This window comes from Tamandua tetradactyla, chromosome 14 (assembly GCF_023851605.1).
Source record: "Tamandua tetradactyla isolate mTamTet1 chromosome 14, mTamTet1.pri, whole genome shotgun sequence".
NCBI lineage: Eukaryota > Metazoa > Chordata > Mammalia > Pilosa > Myrmecophagidae > Tamandua > Tamandua tetradactyla.
Genome location: NC_135340.1, coordinates 1,382,498 through 1,402,053, shown reverse-complemented (window position 1 = coordinate 1,402,053; position 19,556 = coordinate 1,382,498). Strand labels below are relative to the sequence as shown.

Genomic DNA, 19,556 nt, shown 5'->3' with positions numbered 1-19,556 from the left:
TTCATGAGATCGTGACTTGGCTTCCTTCGGAACTTAAACACGCATCTCATAGGTTGCTCTTAAAATTCACGAGCACAAACGTTTGCTGGAGTAGTGGGTGTTTTGGACATTAGGTGCCAATAGAATTATGTCTTCGTGCACCTCGTTATGTCCAAGTTCTAAGGCTTGTTTAACCTTTGTGGTTTTTTTTCATAAATAACACATCTAGAGAGATGCAATTGCTGATTTATTGAACCTGCGAGCCGCCTCACAAGCACTGCCGTCTTGCTATTTCTAACAGAATAAGGTAAGTCCATACCTGCCAACAGCTTTTTAATGTCAACTGTTGTCGTTCCAAGGGAAAGGCATGGAAGAAACAGGAAGCAAAAGTGACATTGATAAGAAACATGTCTCTCTTGATAGACAAACAACAAAAAAGGGCTCAATTTAAAAGGCTTAATGCAGCCTGGCAGTGGGTCTGGCTTGTACCTTTACCCACACTTACGGTTCAAAGAGGAATCTTTGCATTATATGTAAGAAAACCGGGGCTGAGGTGATAGAAGCTTTTTTGATGTATAACGTTTAAAAAGATACATGTATCATTTCCATTTCTTTGAGAAATAATAATAGTGTTAAAATGACATTTAGACAATTTTAATGACATCAAATAAGCTGTAGCCATTTATTTCACGAAGGAAATTGAGCATACCAGTCACACGAGTAAAAGATAACAATTACAATAAGTATACTTGCCTAACTGAGAGTAAGGTGCAGGCTGGGTCTCAAAATTGCATCCTATAAAGAGATACTGCACATCAAAGCTATGAAACAACAGCCAGGTTGATAAAAATTATCTGCATACACTTAAAAAGCACCAGTTGAATAGAGTCACCAGAGGCCTGATTCAGTAAAAACCAAAGCCCTTTTTACTTTGCTTGGTAAAAAAATTGTTTCTCTGCTCATTCAAAACCCTCCTCCAGTTGATTCTAAACTCTGCAGCTTAAGTTTTCATGCTCGTCCAAGTTCAATCTTTTGCACTAAACTTCCATATTGAGAAGGCTCACTGTTTTAAAAAGGAGAAAAGGCATCCAATAGAAATGGAGAAATCACTGGGTGTTGACAAAAGTCTGCACTTCCTAACTGCTATGGATTCCTAACTCCGGTTATGCTGAAAGAGCTCGATGAGGCTCGGGCCCAAGCTAAGTGGTGCCTGTGAAACTGAATGTGTAATTTAACTTATGTGTGATGGATTACTAATAATGACGTGAGTTGAATGACATAATTAAAAATTGAAAAATTATCTTGTCTGCTTCTTAGTTTGGTTTACTTTCTTTGTCCTTCTCACCTGATGGAGGGATGGGCGGATGGTGGGGGGATGGGGTATTGCAGAGGTGTTAGAATCACCCGAGGAGCGTTTTCCCCCATCTCCTTTCCCCAAGATTTGAATCCCCCCATGAGCACCTGGATTGGGATGGGGGCAGATGTGTCTTGTCTTAAAGTGTTTGCAGATGTATCATTTACAATTAGTCCATACAAGTAGAACTGATCTGGAAAATGTGGTTTTCATGAGCATTGGGGGATAGAAAAAGGATCACCTTTTTTCAATTCAAGAAGACCTTTACATGCTAATTTCTAAAATAATTGAAAGCAAGGATAAAATTTAATTTACTTTTAGTTGGCTTGTTTTACTCTGGATGATTCCCGTACAAAAGAATTACGTTCTCCTAACTCATTGCTGAGTTTTGTTTAGTTTCTGTCGATTGTCACTCCAATTCCTATAGCTTTGGAAATGCATTGTAGGATCTGCATTGGGCTTTTAAAGTTTTTAAATGAATCATACCTTGTGCAAGTTTTTTCAAACAAGAATTCTCAAAATTTTTTACACTGTTTAAACACACCATCATACATTTATGATTCAATGATACAAATAGAACAATGTTGTCAAATGCATCCAACAAATATACCCCAAACCACATCTCACTTTGAGACAACATACATTATAAAGACTACAGCAATATTTTAATACATTAGACACAATCTTAAAAACTTCTATAACAAAGCAAGTTTGAAAGCCAAGTAGTGCACAGAAAAACGATAAGAAACATAAAAGCACAAAGAAAAATGCCATTTTAAAGAAAGCTTGAAGTCCCTGCATCCTTTTTGCACTGTCATGCTGTAGCCTTCTTCATTCCAAGATGTGGGATGAGCAAAAAGAGTAAAAATCAAAACAAACAAAATCTTTGTAAATGTGAAATGCGCATCGTATGTACCCATGATTACAATATAGTCCTGAAGAGATCATACCTGCTGCATCTCAGGTGCTCTAAAATTCTATTTGCTAGACAGAGCTCACTACAAAGGAACACAAGTCTAGCTCCCCGAAAACCAGCTTACAGTGCCCTGTCACACCCTTTTGGCTGTGGAAACTTTGGGGAGGTCAGACTTTTTGATTCCTAGGATTTTTGCACCTTCAGGTGAATCAGGGTTTCTAATTCGGCTAGTGGTGGTCCTTCCCTTCTCCAGGGAAAAGACTCATCCGTGAGCTCAATGCCCTCCGTGAGCACAGGCCTTTGTAGAGAGTGCTTTCACTTCTGCCCTCTGGTTTGCCTGCTTTGTCAGGTGCATTCTGCTGTTGGTTTTCTTTTACTTTGTTTTTTTCGTTAAAGATCTCTCGAGTCTATGTTTAATCAGACCACGCCAGGCTGGATGCACTGATCCAGTCTTCCAGACACAGCTGGTGTCCTGGATCGAGCAGGGTGGGAAACCTCCAGACTGCTGCCACGGCCTCCACTATGCCATGCTTTGCCACTGCATGGGATGACAAAGCGGGTTATCTAGATGGCACCAGCTTGTGCAAAAAGAACAACTTCACTCGCCACTTTCCAATGCCATTGCACATGGACCACGGCTCCGTGGCTGGTTTGTTAACACCACATAAACAAGAACGCCACAAAGCTCCATCATCCCAAAGCTCCTCACACAGGAAGCCGGGCACAGACACAAAGACTAGCTCACCCTCCCAGCACGCACAGGGACAGCAAGTACAGCACAGGAATTTCAGAGATGCCTTCAGGGCACAGAAAGCAAGAGGAAAAGGTCAGAGGAGCTCGGCTCACCCGGTGCATTGAGAGACTGTAAAGAAGAATGCAAGCTCAGCTGCTGGGGTGAGGATCGGAAATCAAAGTAGGATCTCCCGGGGAAGCTGGGCTGCAGATTAAGGGTGGAGGAGAAAGGGCTCATTCTACGGAGCGGCAGTCTCTCCAAAGGCACTGGGAAAGGGAGGGTCTGTTCTTCCGAATCCGTGTCTAAATGCAAGACCAATGCAAACTAGAGATCAGAGACCTGTGGCCTGCTCCTGTACTGCTCCCCAAGCCCTGCCTCCCGATGCATCCGCTCAGAGCCTCCTCCACCCCACAGGGCGCCACGAGGCCTTGACAAAACCAGCCTGGCTTGAGGCTGGGCGAGCAGAGGGTTCCCTAGGTCAGCACCCAAGGCCAGGGGGCACCATAGACACACACGGGCAACACTCATCTCCCTCTGAGTTTTTAAGTGGCACAAAAAGCATTTTGGAAGGCTTCCTTTTAATAAAACGAAAAATTTTAGAGTTGATTTTGAAACTTTAGAGGTAAATTTTCTCCACTGATGACCAAGAGGAGAAACCCACTTTAGTTGCCTTGAAACAACCACCTGTCTAACAATGGACTCTTAAAGCGTTTCTATTTAGGAGAGGAGGCCTCTTACAAACTGTTTTCTTTTCCATACTTTTCTCCTTTCTCACCTAATATAGCTTTCTTAATAGACAAGATGGTTTTCTGAACTAGTGCAGTCAAGGCTTGCTCTTTGAGTGGGAGAGGAAATGTGGGGTGGCCTGAGGAGGGCAGGACTGAGGAAGTGGCGGGCAGAGAGCCTCCTCTGTTTCTGATGAGACCCCAGGGATGCATCTGGACATCCTGGTTCTCTCATGGCAGACTGTGGAGGCCACAGGTCTGCGTTTCAGAGAATAGGGTGTGGCACAAAGATCGCTACTGGGTCAGAGTTAGGACTCCTCAGATACTGAATCTCACCTAGAAAGGCTCGTGAATTCATTTTTGTAATTACTAAAGTCACTCCTTCCTCTGTTGTCAAACAATGGATTCAATTCAACAGGGTGAAAGAGAAAGGTGGATCTTGTACCAACTGGACACTTCTTAAAGGTCAGTTTAATAATAACACCAATTTGGAAAATACAGAAGGTATGATGATGGCAAAATTTCATGTCCCAAACCCACCAAACCACTTTCTCCTCATTGGAAAATAATTTTGGTGGTAAAAGGGTGTCTCTGGGAGTATCTTTCAGGTTTGGTCTGTTGGCATGCTCCTCTTTGACGAGCACACACCTTATCCTACCAAAATGCCACTCAGGGAGTGCACGGGGAATTACGTGGAGTGTGTATGCGTGGGACATGGTCCTGTCTGAAGAGTTCAGAACAAGGGTATTGGTGGGTTTTAATTTAATATTGCCAAGAGTCAGCCTCATTTTAGTTTCTGAGGTTCCAACACTAAATGTGGGTTTTCAGTCCTTAATTTATCCTTGGGGGGAGAGGGTTTTATTTTTGTTTCAAAGAAAACACACAAACCAGATCTCAGAGAAAAGGAATTGCTGTTTATGAAGTCTGAGGCTTTGTATTCCTGATAATAATACATTCAGATGTTCTTCTACTTCACAAGGTTTGGATGCCTTGATGTATATCTGATCGATTATTTTTTTCTACAGAAAGGACATGTTATAATCATCTTTAGGGGAATCAGCCTTTTAGTTTAATGGGAAAAATTCAGTTACAACAACACAAACGGATATGGGCTTCTTTCAGGAGAAAGAGGCATTTACAGCTCTATTTATGTCAATAAAAGATTTTTTTATTAACAAGAATTTGCTTGGAAGTCCATTTTTAGTCAGGCAGTGGCAATTTGCTGTATTGAAATTCTCGTTGCTTTAAAAATTAAGGGAAAGGATAAAGTAAGATGAATTTCAAAATGTATTGAGCCTCCCACAAGCAATCATCTCAAAAAAAAACAAAAAAAAAAACAACGAAGGAGATGTGTACTGAATCCAAACCTTGGGGTTTGGACGGGAGCATAAACCATCCATCATGAGTTGTACTCACCTTTTCTATTCTCAGCACCAGAAGAAGAATTTACAGCCAGCGATGGTACCACTTTGTGGGGTGAGGGGGGGGCTGAGGGTAGCTATGGTTATTCGTGGGATTAATAATACGTTGATACTAAAATGGTTATTTACTTATGCTTTCAAATGATGCCGCTGTCTACTGATGACCCAGGCTTTCTTGACTCCTCTCATTCTTGGACCATGCCAAGATTGCTCAATTTCCACATTATCCAAACACTGACTTGTCTTCCCCCTAAAGCTCCCATCTCTTACCAGCTAGGCTCTTACCCTGTTTTCTCTAAGTGGCTCCTAAAAATAAATCCTCCCTCATCATTAAAACTTTCTAAAAGAGAGAGAGAACTTTCTACCTGATCCCAGCCAGGCTAAACAAGCAAGCATCTTTTTATATCCGCCCCCATGGGCCCACCGTGTGAACATTTGGTACTTGGCATACAGGCCATCTATGAAACTTTGCATGATCTTAGCTTGCAAGAGTCTTAGAGGGAAGAGACTTGTCATGATAATTTCTGAGGAGCAACCATCAAGCTTCCACATGAAATCCTCTGGGATGAGTTGATAGCATTATTGCTTATATTGGTCTGGATATACTGGTAAGCCTCTTTGGGAACTCAACTTACCAATTCTAGCTTTACTATTTGGGATCACACAGAACACATCCCTAATTCTTCAAGTATCTGAAGGTACTCACCATTCCTCTTTAAATCTTCCCTTTTCTAGGCTAAATGGGGTCTATTTCCAATTTCTCCTCTATGGTATGGATTTCTAACTCCTCACTCTCCTAGTTTCTCCCCTTTAGATAGGTTCAAAGGCAAAAACAGGAGGAAAATATTGAGAACTGTGGTGCCACACTCCTGGATTTAGTCAGATCCCACTTCACTGAGTGTGCACACAGCTACTCAAGTATATAATCTGTATCAAACCAATGAGATACAGGAAGGATGTGTCCTGCTTCCTCAGCCCCCCGTTGAGGAAAACTCTTCTTCACAGAGTTGGGATATGGAAAAGGCTTCTCAGCCATTAATATTCTACTAGCCAAGATGAAGACGAGTGTGGTCCTGCTCTGAGACAAGGAGTTACTGCTTTTTTTAGAATACCTGACATGAAGCCATAATTCAGGTCATAGCTATTATCCAGGCTGATTACTATTATTAATTCTTAACTTATAGCTCACCAGAGAAAAACAAGTGGTTGCCTAAGAGATTTTTAATTTCTTATCATGTTTCATCATGTGCATTGATCCTGCCTGGCTGAAGAGCTTTGCTGCATGGAAGGAGTTTACCACTAAAGAGGGATGGAAGACTGTGTGTTATGCTGAATACCGGTGTGGTGAGGCCGGACAACCCTTACAGCTAGGACGGGACCGTGTTCCTAATGGCAGTGTGTTGACATGCTCGCCGTCGGCTCTACCGCTGAGCAGAATGAGCCCCTTACTCTCGCCTGGACCTCTTTTCTCTCCCGACAGAGCTTAGCTGGATTCTGGAGTTCACCCCAGACAACGGCAGAGGCCTCTACTTAAAAGCAGCAATCAAGAGCTACCGAAGCAAAAGATCGGCTCGTGGAACTGCACATCTTACTTACTGACTTTTGGGTTTGAAGAAGAAAAATAATATATAGGTGGTGTACTCCAGCTTCGCTCACTGTATATCTGTTCACATCACTAGCATTTACAGAGCACCTACCATGTGCCAGATATTGTATTAGGGTGAATGTGACCACCTGGAAGTAGGTAAGGGGACTGACTGTGAGCAAATCTAATAATTCAGAGGAAATCTGGTCTTGTTGACTTTGTCTTTTACACCTCTGGGGTTGGGTGGAGTTTCTTGACTGATTTAAACATGTACACAGTAATAAAGTCTTCTGTGGGTGTTTTAGAATATTCTGAAGATGCAATGTACAGCCGTTGAGATGCTATCTTTTGGAATTCAAAGGGGAAAAGTGAACAATTGTTCATTATGAGAGAGTTTGCTAATCCAGCTTCCCTTGTGTCCTAGTAGAGGCTTGTTTGCTTCCTTATCTGGCTATGGACAGTTTTATAATTTAAACATCCCTGGGACCCTGGTCCCACAAGATGGGTGAATTTCAGAGCACAGTAAAATGATATGTCAAGAAGAATTGCAGAAGTGGTGTGAAAGATGAGCTTCATTCTATTATAAACTAGCTATAAGATAATTTTGCTTTTGTTGGGAAAATCTAAAAAGAGAAAGAAATGAATGAAGAAGGAGGCTAAGTTTCTTTAAATGGTCTAATAAGCAGCTAAAGTCACAATTACATCTGACTGGTACATAATTTACAACAAAAGGTTTTATTTTAGGGTTTCTTAAGTGTGGCATTAACTAAAGTTGAAAATTGAGAAACCCATCTGTTTTAAAAACCTTCTTTTAAAAGAAGCAGTGAACCAGCTGACTGCAATTCCTGGGACAGTTGCCTACATCAAATCCTCTACCCTACTCTAGAATGCCATGGAATTATCATCGGAAGAACCCAAAATACCTGAATTTCAAAAAGATTCTGAGGGTCCCAAAGGACCTGGCTGCTCCCCAGCATGTCAGCTGCAAAGCCCACTTCCCACAGTAAAGAACAGTGTTCTGGATCCAATTCAGTCCTACGGAAAACTTGAGGAAATCCCAGGGAATATCACATATGTAATCAAATTTAAAAGGAACTCTTTCTTTTCTGGGCTCTGAAAGCTGTCATTATGTCTCCACCTGGGACTTTGCAAAATTTACCCTAATTTCGTTAGTTAAGATTTAACTACCTGGGACTGCATGTTCTTCAAGCTAAATTATTTGGGGGAGCACTGATCTGGGTCAGAATGAGCAAATCAGAGAGGCATAGAAAACAACATCTTCAGTGGATCATATATTCTTTCTTATATGATCCTTGATAATTAGTTCCTATTTGTGCTGAATTTTCAGTGTCACAGGAAGATCTTTAAGACCCATTCGGACCCTTGGAGGAGGCAGAGGGCACCCACTGCTTCTTCATGGCACCTTCTGAAGTGGTAAACAGCTTTCATTGGTAATTTTGAAGAGAGAAACCACAAAGGAAAATCAGAGGGTACTCATTGGAAGGAACTTCCCATTAGGCCATCTGATCTAAGTCCATCATTGCAGAGCTGCGAAAGCTGAAGCCCAGAGAGACCAAGGGGAGCACTCCAATCATACCGCATGTGTGACGTGTTGGGACAGGACTGGGACCCAGGCAGCAATTCCTGCTGGGTGCCATTCTGGGGGCGATAAGGCCGTTGCTGATGCTTTGTGCCCTGGAGATGTACAAAAGGTGAAGTTTATGCCACAGGCCATGGGGCACATCCCCAGTGGTCCCAGAGGTCAACAGGGTTTGTGCAGTGACCTGGCAGCATTCACCAAGTCTGCACTTCGTAAGGGATGAATCTTTTCTCCGTGGAATAGAGTAGTGCGGTGGATCGTTGTTAGGGATTGAACGATGGACACATCACCGCCCCCTCCTTTTGAGTTTCGGTCCGTGGGTGCTACATGAGCTGAGGCGTTCCCTCCTGCTGTTGATCTGAGGTAGGGTGGGGCTCTTCTTCCCCTCACATGGTTGCACGTTCTTTGGTGTTCTCAGGGCATCAGGGGTAAAGATTGAAGTACTCATGCAGTACTGAAATCATTAGAAAATATCTGTAGAGAGATTCTGGAGAGTAAAAGATGCATCTGGGGACATGTGGCATTCACAGACATGGAAGCCTAAATCTATTTACTGCCTGCCCAAGGAAGTATTCTCTGAATGATTTTCTTTGAAGCATGGGAGAAGGAGCTACCACACAGGAAGGAGCAGTGTGATATGAGGGTCTAATGGGGGAAAACATTGTAATCTTTATGAATAACACCTTCTATGCCACCTTTTTAGAAAGCACTGTCTAAGGTGCAATCCCAAGAATCCCAACACATTTAGTGCCAGCAGGTAAAGCAGTCTTGAGAAAGACCAGGAGATGGCTACTGCTGAAGAGGAGTGTTTTCTTCAGTGCCCTGGGTACTATTTAGGGGAGTGCTGGAGTTTATAGCCTCACCTAAAGCCTGATTCTTTAATTATCACTGATTACCTTCTCCCAGCTTTTCCTCCCAGCTGGGGTCTGGAGGACTGAGAAGTGTCTACAGATGAATAGTTCTGTGGTTGCAATGCAAGCAGGGCTCAGGGTCCCAGACCTCAGTTAGTATTGGCTTTCAAGACCCAAAAAGCCTTGACTTGGAAATTCCTTTTTCTTCTCCTCCCTGCCAGCCAAGAGCACGCCATGGACAGCAGTTGAGTAGCTGGGCTCCTCTAGGTGAGCTAGCTGGCTCAGCAGCCAGGGGAGCTGGAGAAAATGCAGAGATAAGAAAACAGGTACAGAACCTGGCTAGGCGCTCAGGGGAAAGGATATTATGCTAGAAATTACAGCCTTCCATATCATCTTCTTAAAGCATAAATGCTATTCTTTACTCTAACATGGCTCTTTGATAGTATTCAAGTTCTATTTCTGGCTGAGATTTCAGGATGAACAAATGAGGCAGCTTCTATGATGCTGCTTCAGTTTGATAAGATGCTTTCAGAGATCTAGCAGACAGGGTGGGGTAGTTTCTCCTTTTTCCTTGAGTGCAAATAGCAGTGTCCTAATGTCAGCACCAGTGTGCATCACGTTGGGCACTGGAAGCTGAAAGGCCCAGATCTGACATGTCACTTAACCTCTCAGAGACTCAGTTTACCTATTTCTAAAGTGGAATAATAATGCCTTCCTTGTAGGGTGTACTAGGCAGAATAATGGCCCTTCCAAAGATGTTACATCCTAATCCCCAGACCCTGTGAATATGTTACCTTACGTGACAAAAGGGGCTTTGCAGGTGTGGTTACATTAAGGATCCTGAGATGAGAAGGTCATCCTGGATTGTGTGAGTTTCCCCCGTGTAAGCACAAGGGTTCTTATAACAGGATCAGAGTCAGAAAGAGGCTGGAAGATGCTACGCTGCTTTTGAAGATGGAGGAAGGAGCCTGAGCCAAGGAATGTGGGCAGCATCTAGAAGTTGGAAAAGGCAAGAGAATGGATTCTCCTCTGGAACCTCCAAAGGGAAGCAGCCCTGCCAATATCTTGATTATTGTTCTCTTTTTGTTGTTGTTCTGGTCTCAGTTTTCTTAGTTACCTCCCCTGCTCAGGGCCACCAGCAGCTCAAGTCTAAATTCTACAATTCCTCTCCTCTCTGCTAATGGGACGCTCTGGTCTGCTGTGGCCTTGGCAGATGGACCAAGGCTCAGTGGAACTGTGCCTCAGTGAAGTGTAAGTGAGGTCTGAGCGAGTCCAAGGCCTCTGCCGGGAGGACAGCACAGGCACGTCAGTACCAGGACTTGGTGTCCTGGTTTTGGCCCACCGGAGGCCGCTGCCACTTGCTTACTGGTTGTGAGGCGGCTGTCTGGATTGGGCGGTGGCATCTTAGCTCTAGGGAGGCGAGGTGGCATCGCGGTTTTTAGGGGTTCTGAGGAAGGCGTCACGGGGCACGAGGAGGAGCATGGAAGCCCGTCAACTCAGACGCAGGGCCGTGCCTGCTTCTCTGGGCTCCTGGGCAGGGCAGGCGCCGCAGTCATCGAGGGGCTCCGGGAATGTTTCTGAATGAATAAAAAGGTTTCCTTTTCACAGCCAGCCTGAGGCAGCTTTTTGAAGCTTTTACCTTGCATCTATCTGCTCCCTCTGTTTGGGTCTCTCTCCCCTCCTTCTCGCCCACAGTGTGAGCTGTACCACGGAACAGCTCATAGTACTTCTTGCTCGCCTTGCAGTGAATCAATCCCCAGCTTTAAGGGAGCTGAGGGGAGTGGAAGAGGGGTTCTCTTCTTGGCCTGTAATTGCCTCAGGGAGTTCTAAGGGACCCTGGAATGTAACCTTTGCTGTACTTCATTTTCTCTCCAAATTAAAAAAAAACAAAAAGGCACAGTCTGCTTAGAAAGCCAGAAGGGAAATATGGAAAAATAAACAAAATTTTTATTCTGTTCTCAGCCTTGTCTAACTTTTTATGGCAAGAATACTGTCTTATATAAAAATAAGCTTCAGAACTCTAAGTATTTAGAGGCCCTTACTGCAAAATGCATCAATGGACACTCTTTGCAGATGGTTTCAAACACTGTGACGCTGTCATGATGGCTATTAAATGAACTCCTTTAAAGATATATACAGCCAGGGCTGTGGGCCACATTTCAGGACTTTCATTAAAACATTAAATTGCTAACAGTTACACTTCTTCTTAAGTCACGGTGATTTACTTTAGATCTGCAACTGGCCTTTTATACGCATGGCTTTTTCAGCTACATCCTCAAGAACTTTTCAGGGAATTGACCAAACTCATCTAGTAATGCACTTTCCTTTTTATATAACAACACTTTACATTTCCAATGAATTAAATTAGTTTTCATTGTTAACTTATCAATCCATCTATCAGAATTATGTCTTCCTGCCACCCCCTTTTCCTCCTCATATATGATAGCATATATATCACAGTTTGTAAACATGACTCTATCTGTGTAATTATTCCTTTGGGGCCCAAATCTCTTACTAGATTGCAAGCTCCATGAAGGCAGGGCAATGTCTGTTCGACACTCTATACCCGCAGCATGGAACACGGCGGGTACTTATTAAACACTGTTCGATAAATAAAGACAGAAAAAAAAGACACAGATAGTAAATAAACTTGCCTTTGGAAAAAGTAAACAGAATTCATAATAATGAGGACAAAGGCCAGCACATAGTTTTGTGATAGTTCAAAGAGTTTAAGTGACAGGTGATTTAAACCTCAGGCCAAATGCATGCAAATACAAGTTAAACCTGCTATCATATATTAATTGTACTATTTTGTGATACAGACCTTTTTTTTTGAACTTTAGAAAGAGGTTAACTATTGCTAAGAGGACCAGAAATGATTCTGTGACAGCCGAAAGCCAAACCAGGTCACCCCACCTACAACAAAAACATAACAACAGAGACAAAGTCTCCAAAGAAATCCCCTCCAGCAACTGTAGGAATGAGGTTAATAAAGTATAAATACAAAGTATCAAAACTCTGTTAATAAATTAAGAAATTGCTGATTTCTTAAAAACAAATGAAAAAGTATAATTTTTAAATTCTTACCCGCTTTCTGTATTGTTACAGATTGATCAACTCTCTAAAAAAAATAAAGCTATTCTTTATATTCTCCTTGCTTTCTAAATCTTCTCTCACTGTTTGAATGAGTTAGAATGAGGGAGAAACAAATAGAACAAACCAAAGCTATGGAGAAAGTATGTGTGTGAACTTTATTTCATTATGAGAAAAATCGCTTTTGTGCCGTAACAGAGAATACTGGTATCCACACGAGGATAGGGCAGCTTGTTTTGTGTTCAGATACATACCTTATATTTTACACAATATGTAAAATTCATGGAGGATATTGATTTCTACAGTACAGTTCCTTTGTTGGAAGAGGAATTGTCCCGTTAGTTTCATTTAGAAAACAGCCCAGTTCTGTGACTGCGGTAACAGGACGGCAGTTCCAACCCTGTAATTTATTAAATTAGACACCACAACCTTATGCACATTAAAGGGAGGTGAGACACTACATCTTTCTGCAGGGTGAAAAGAGAGATATAAGTGCTCAGTTTGGTTTGCTAATAGCTGATTTTAACAAGATAGTTTGATTTCCATTGTGTATTATGAATAGAAATAGTTTTCCCACAGGTCTGATGACACATATTGGCAATATTGCTGCAAACGATCGCCCTGCTCTGAGGGCAAGCATGCCACTCTTCAGTCGCACATGTGAAGTGAGGCCATCACCATCAGACGCCTTCTGCATTGCTTCTAGAAAGCTCTTAGAAGGCTTTAACGTTTAGTATGAAGTTTGAGGAAGGAGGCATTTGCTCTCCAGCTGGTAGGTCGTCCCACAGAGAAGTTACCAGTGACAATTCCAGCGAAGGCTCTATGGCTACCACGTCTCCGTAACCACAATGGGAAGAGGTCATGTGAAATCCTCGTCCTTGAACAGCATCACGCAAAGACCTACAAGGGCTCCCCAAAGCGATGCTTTCACGCCTAGGGGCCTACCACCCTGGGGATTCTAAGAAGCTGTGCTTGTCTTTAACCGTGTGAACCATTCTAGGGGTGAGCGCACACGCTGAAGTCTGCGGGAAGTGGGAAAACGCACCACAGTTCTTTCAGCAAACAGGGTGAGCTGGAACAAAACCAACGTAATCAGTTCTGCAGAGGGGGTGGGACGGGGGGGGCGTCCTAGGTTAAAATGACGCCCCGAAGGGCTGAGGAAGCCCTGGCCCTGGCCACAGGCCTGCCTCCAGGGTTCATTTCATGTGCTGGGATTACTCTTAGAATGAACATGTTGAAAGCCTCAGAGGTTATACCTGGTCATCAAACCCAAGCTCCTCTTCTGAGACGGATTACTTGCCTTTGATGACCAAAATGTTTACTAGGCCGGGAACTGGAAGTTCTCTAGAGGCTAAGCCTGCAGGGAGGCCCCAGGCAGCCTAACAAGGCCTAGAAGACCTGGCAAAGGGGGAAATGGCGAGGCAAAGTGGGGGTGCTGCCCTCTTCCTGTTTGGTGCCCACAGGAAGTCACTGTCCTGGCGCCGCCGGTCTCGGCTTTGGACATGAGGTGGACGCAGTCCGTGCTGGTTGACCAGGGTGGCCGCTAGTCCCCTCTGCAGCTCTAGGACCCCACGCCCTCCTGAACCGCGCTCGGGCACACAAATGCACAGGTCCCACCCTCAGGAAGACGCAACACCACAGAGCAACTCAGAATCGTGCGGGCCAAACCGACAAGCGGTGCTGTCGGTGGAGAACGGGGGCCTGCCCTAGAGCCTGGGCCCTGCGAGTGGCACCCGGGGGCACATTCAGACCTTGGTTTCCACTTCTTCAACTGCAGCTTATTGAGAGCGTTACCAAAGGAAGCGGGCGGCCCGAGCCGTTGGCACTGCCGACGTGGGCTCTGGTGTGGTCACATCACATACACAAGCTCCCCAAAGGCAGCAGAGGACCGGCGGCTCTGGCCACAGCGCACAGCAGGTCATGGAAACACTTCGACAATGTGGGCAGTGGCGCGTTACCTCCGGGCTTGCCAGCCACTTAGATGCCGCGCAGCTCCCGCTCTGAGGGGTACTGCTGAAGGGTCTTACCCTCGGACGTCTGCAGGACCAGGGTCTTGCTGTACTGGCTGACACCCGTTTTGTTGAAAGCCTTGATGCGAGCGTTGTATGTGCTGTTGAAGTGAAGGCCGTCCACGGTGCACATCGTCTCCTTCCCCACGTAGACCTCCTGAGGGCCAACAAACGACAGGCTGCTGCTCAACGCACACCCTGTGCCGGGGAGGGACGCACTGAGGGGCCGCTGGCCACTCAATGGACCTCTTTGAGCCTCAGTTTCCTTATCTGCAAACTAGGGACAGTAATGCCCAACTTAGAAAATGGCCGTGAGGATTCTGGACGGTCACATATGCAAAGTGATGAGCACAGCGCATGTTCTCAGCATGAGCCTGGCAGCTTAACGAATGGCAGCTATGAGCAGCTAGGATTAAAATAGTTAACTTGGGTGCTTATAGTTAAGAGTATGCTTCTTATTCACTTGACCCGTATATAGTATATTATACCTACAGAGCTCTTTACCTACCTGTATAGCTTGTAAAAAACGTGTGAAAACATAACAGTGGGCACCCTGCTGTGTTTATAACTCTGCTGATAATTCAGGAGAAGTCACAAAACTGCACTCCAAAGCCACAGGAATACAGGTTTTCATCACCTTTTGGAGGGAATAGGGAACAAACTTTCAAAGGCTTAAAATAAACCCTAGAATGATGCATCTTTAGCACAGGTTAAGCATCTGCCTCCCTCTTCAGCTGTACACTTTGAAAATTATGCTGGTATAATGAATACAAATAATTTACATTCAAAGCACAGCCTCAAAATGACAACTCACCAGTGGGATGATAAGAGTGGGGTCTGGGATAGCCTATCATTTATTACTACTGCAACAGTAACAAAAACCTGAATAGTATGCCTCTCGTTCAGTGCTTCTCAAACTTAAATATGCATATGGAACACCTGAAGAGCTTGACAAAGTGCAGTTTGTGACTCAGCAGGTATCTGGGGTGGGGGGTGTCTGGGATTTTGCATCTTTTTCCGCACATGAAGTTGAGGTGCTGGGGGAGGACCACGCTTTGAGTAGCAAGGCAAAGAAAACAAGCCAAAGACCACAGAGGTTTAAGTAGCGCCTTAACCTGGGAGCTGTTTGGAGTTGTCTTATTTCCTGTGAACTAAAAGGAAAGAATGCACAGCCAGGGATTGGCCAGGAGGGATGAGTGACAGTCAATGATTTATTTAAAGCTGTTGAGGCTCAAGGAGGAAGGCAGAGGTAGAAGATGCCAAGATTCTGAGACCCACATCTGGGAGAAAGGACATTTGGATGTAGGATAGCAAAGCTAAGTTTTGAAAGAAAATTATGGGTCTGTTTTCAAGCATGCTAGTTTAAGGCAGTTTCAGGATGTACAGATGGAAATTTCCAGCCACGAGGTGGAAAGCTGGGGCTGACTCCAGGAGAGAAGGATGGGTGAGAATAATGGACTGGAGAGTTTCAGCCTCCAGGTGGATGTGGAGGGACGGAGGTGCATGAGGCTTCTGCATGGTAAGAGAGGTGGACCGTGCTGGAGCTCAGGCCTGGGAGACAGCCTAAAAATAGCACTTGGGAAAAAAAGGAGAATTGGGAGAACTGGGAAAACCAGGAGAACTGGCTTTACAGGAGAGAAAAAATAAAGGGAAAGGAAAGGCCCTGAAAATGAAGCACGAACTGACAAGGTTGCTGTTAGGGGTGAGAATCTGAGGAATAGACAGATTTTCTGAAGACATGCAGAGTACAAGACACAAACTGAAATGGGACCCGAGACCCTTACCTAGGAAAGGTGGAGACTTCATTTTTTCTTTTTCATGCCAACAGATCAATGCATGTCTATAGAGGGCTTCCCTATCCAAAGAGAGAACTGGGAGAATTGTAGAAGACATGAACCCAGCTTTCAAGTATTTAAACCTAGCTGAGGAGCCGAAGCACATTTGGGGAAAGGATGTTTTGAGAGGCTTTGTTCTTAAAAGCCAGGGGCCAGGCTTGGTCACTGACGGCCTGAAGAAAGCTCCCCCTGGGGTTTGCCTTTGAATGAGGTTCCATCTTTACCGTGCAGGGACTGGCCTCTGAACGTCCCTCGGTTCTCCCAGGAAACGACACAGGCAAGACTGGGGGTGACGGGCCTGGAGGTGACGGGACTGGGGGTGACGGGCCTGGGGGTGAGGGGACTGGGGGTGACGGGCCTGGGGGTGGCGGGCCTGGGGGTGGCGGGCCTGGGGGTGGCGGGACTGAGGGTGGCGGGACTGGGGGTGGCGGGCCTGGAGGTGACGGGACTGGGGGTGACGGGCCTGGGGGTGGCGGGCCTGGGGGTGGCGGGACTGGGGGTGGCGGGCCTGGGGGTGGCGGGACTGGGGGTGACGGGCCTGGGGGTGACGGGACTGGGGGTGGCGGGCCCGGGGGTGGCGGGCCCGGGGGTGGCGGGCCTGGGGGTGGGGGGACTGGGGGTGACGGGACTGGGGGTGGCGGGACTGGGGGTGACGGGCCTGGGGGTGGGGGTATTGGGGGTGGCGGGATTGGGGGTGGCGGGATTGGGGGTGATGGGCCTGGGGGTGACGGGCCTGGGGGTGGCGGGACTGGGGGTGGTGGGACTGGGGGTGGCGGGACTGGGGGTGGTGGGACTGGGGGTGGGGGGACTGGGGGTGGTGGGGCTGGAAGACAAGGTGGTAGGCACCAGTGAATGAGCATGAGGCCGTGTGTGTAGGAGAGACAAGCACATGGACGCACACATTCACATGTAGATAATCAAGGTCATGTTTTCTCAGAAGGTCAACCTGTCTAGCCTTCAGAGGAGACTGGGAGCTTCCCTGTTGGGGTGGGGCTCTCTTGCCTTGAGGACGTAATAATTTTAGACAATGGTAAAGCATAATATTAACAATAAACAGTAGGAGTAATAATAATATTATCTAATTCAGGAGGCTTGCCATGTGCTAGGTAGCATGCTAAACATTTTGTATGGATTATGGAATTGACAGGTAACACCAGTGCATGAGGGAAATTTTATTCTTCTTCCTATTTTACAGTGAGGACCTAAAGACTTGGAGAGAAATGTGCACAGCTGCACTGCGAGGTGGCAGAGATGGGAAGTGAATGCAGGTAGCCTGACTGCAGAACTACATGTACTGTCTCTTAAGAAGGAGAGGACAGTTTGCATTCAGGGACGTCTTCACCCATCTCTGATGGCACAAGGAGGAAGTGTGCCTAGTTGAAGGCAGGCGGGCTCTGCTGGGATGTCGGGTGCCCAAGAGAGGGGCGGCCCCGGACATGAGGCTCCACGCCAGGCTCTCTGAGGCAGTCCCTGGTTTCAGTGATCAACTAATAGGTTCTCTACTCACCCGAAACTGACCGCCACTGCCGTCGTCCAGCTCCAGAATGTATCCCTCGGCGGGCACCGTGGACAGAGGTGGCTGCTTCCAGGACAGGGTAGCGCTGTTGTTGTGGGTACAGCACTCTTCCAGCTGTAGGATGGGGGTTGCCGGGACTGGAGGGGAAGCTAAACAGAAATGAGTGAAACCCTGGATTCTGTTGCGTTGCAAACATTTCACATCTTGGAGTGACAAACATCCCCCTGGTAAACATGAAGCTAGAAATAGCCAGTCAAAGGACTGCACAGGGCGCTTCCCCGAGTTCCCAGGAGGTACATGGTTCCTGAGCCACTGTGCTGCCTTCTCCAAGCCCACGGTGGCACTTTTCACCTTATTGGTGGAAAGAGCTGGGGAGAGAGGGTCGTGGAGCTGGTCTGTATCTCTCCCGTAAGCCCCTGCGGGATTGTCCCTAAAGAAACGTTGTACAGGAGGGCTGGACTTCCAGCCAAGCCCACAAAAAACTATTTAACCCATTACATGATTGACACCATGCCAACATGCTTATTAAGTTCTAAATCAGTTTGTAATCTGGGACTGCCAAATCTGAGAAATAGCTCTGAAACCACTGTATTTCAAAGACTCCATCATTATGTTAACATTATTTTACTCAAGGTGTTGTACATATAAGCATCTCAAAGAATTTGGTACCAACTGACATAAACAGTGATCTCTCAGTTTCAAAATTTCTGAAGAGCCTAGGGCTATTTGCTCCAGGAAGCCCTCGTTTGAAAAAGAGCCCTGCAGAAGTCTGCTCTCGCGGCAGACGTAGAACGCGCCGTGTGCCTGGGAAGTCGGTGGGGAGGAGCTTTGCAGAGCTGGTTCAGGGTGTCTTCGAGTCCGGGCCACTAGTTACAACACCCCCTTCCTTTGTTTTCAACTGTGTGACGTTGAAAGCAGCAGACTCGCTGAGCCTTCAGACATACGCAGACGTGTTAGTTAAGGGATCATCCCAGTCCCTAATTTATGAACTCCACATATGCAGCGGGGTGGGACTGATGCTTTTACCAGTTGCTTGCGTTTTTTGAGCACCCCAACACTGATGTACGACTCTAGCACTTTAGGAAAAGGCTGGAACAGCTTGGGCGGTGCAGGGACCTTAATCATGGAACACCTGCGATGCTGTGCCCATACTGGACTCCGAGTTGCGTCTGAATTAAATCTCCCCCTTGCCAGGAACCCCAACTAAGATGATGGTTAATGTAATACCAGTCTAGGAAATAGGTTCTATGGTGTCTAACCCAGAAAATAAAAGCAGTGACTGTACCAGAGATGTGAAGGTGAAGAAAAGGCAGGTCGATTATCTTACCCTTAAGAAAAGACTGTCACATAGTATAATAAACCATGTCTGAGCTACTAAATCAAACATAACTAAATCAAAATGAGTGACCAGTGAACTGGAGTCCACTGAGGAAGGGAAATCATGTTTCAAGTGGCAATGGCACAGGGTTCAGATGGAATCTTAGATACCCCGGGCTGTTCTGTCAGCATGGATCTCCAGCACCTCTGGATTTGGAGGAAAGGAAATAACTTCATTCCCTTGTTTAATAAATAGTCTGCAGGACTGGTGGGAAAGAGGAAGAAACAGAAGACAGAACTTCTAATGATTCTAATGATCATTTATGCATAAACAGCATACCTTAGGAGTTGTAATTGGAGGACACACTTTAAGTCATTTTAAGTGTTAGTGACTAACTTTTGTCATTTAAAATTTGATTTCCTTTAAAAAAGAACACATTTAAACATATTAACTGTAGAAGTAAAATATGACAGGTTTAAGCAAAACATTCTTCCAAGGTCTTCTAGAGGCTTGAAATGATCCTCCCTTGGTGATTTCTTCTAAACTATCATTATTAGTTAGAGACTACATAAAACAATAATTCCCTGCACCGTCTTGTTCCACTAGAGCGCATCATTCATT

At 45.5% G+C, this 19,556-nt stretch overlaps 1 protein-coding gene across 4 annotated transcripts in view; it reads right to left on the bottom strand.

The window, feature by feature from the left end:
- Window positions 1–19,556, bottom strand: part of TRIM9 (tripartite motif containing 9) — a 116,673-nt gene that overhangs the window by 7,849 nt on the left and 89,268 nt on the right. For 2 of the 4 annotated variants that reach the window (XM_077126777.1, XM_077126778.1), the window contains exons 6-7: window positions 17,609–17,766; window positions 14,285–14,423 (exon numbers count right to left, since the gene is read on the bottom strand). In XM_077126777.1, the coding sequence (XP_076982892.1) occupies window positions 14,285–14,423; window positions 17,609–17,766 (297 nt within the window). Of the gene's footprint in view, window positions 1–298; window positions 323–732; window positions 775–3,095; window positions 3,285–14,284; window positions 14,424–17,608; window positions 17,767–19,556 lie in introns of all 4 variants that reach the window. The other 2 variants (XM_077126780.1, XM_077126779.1) reach the window with 2 other exon arrangements.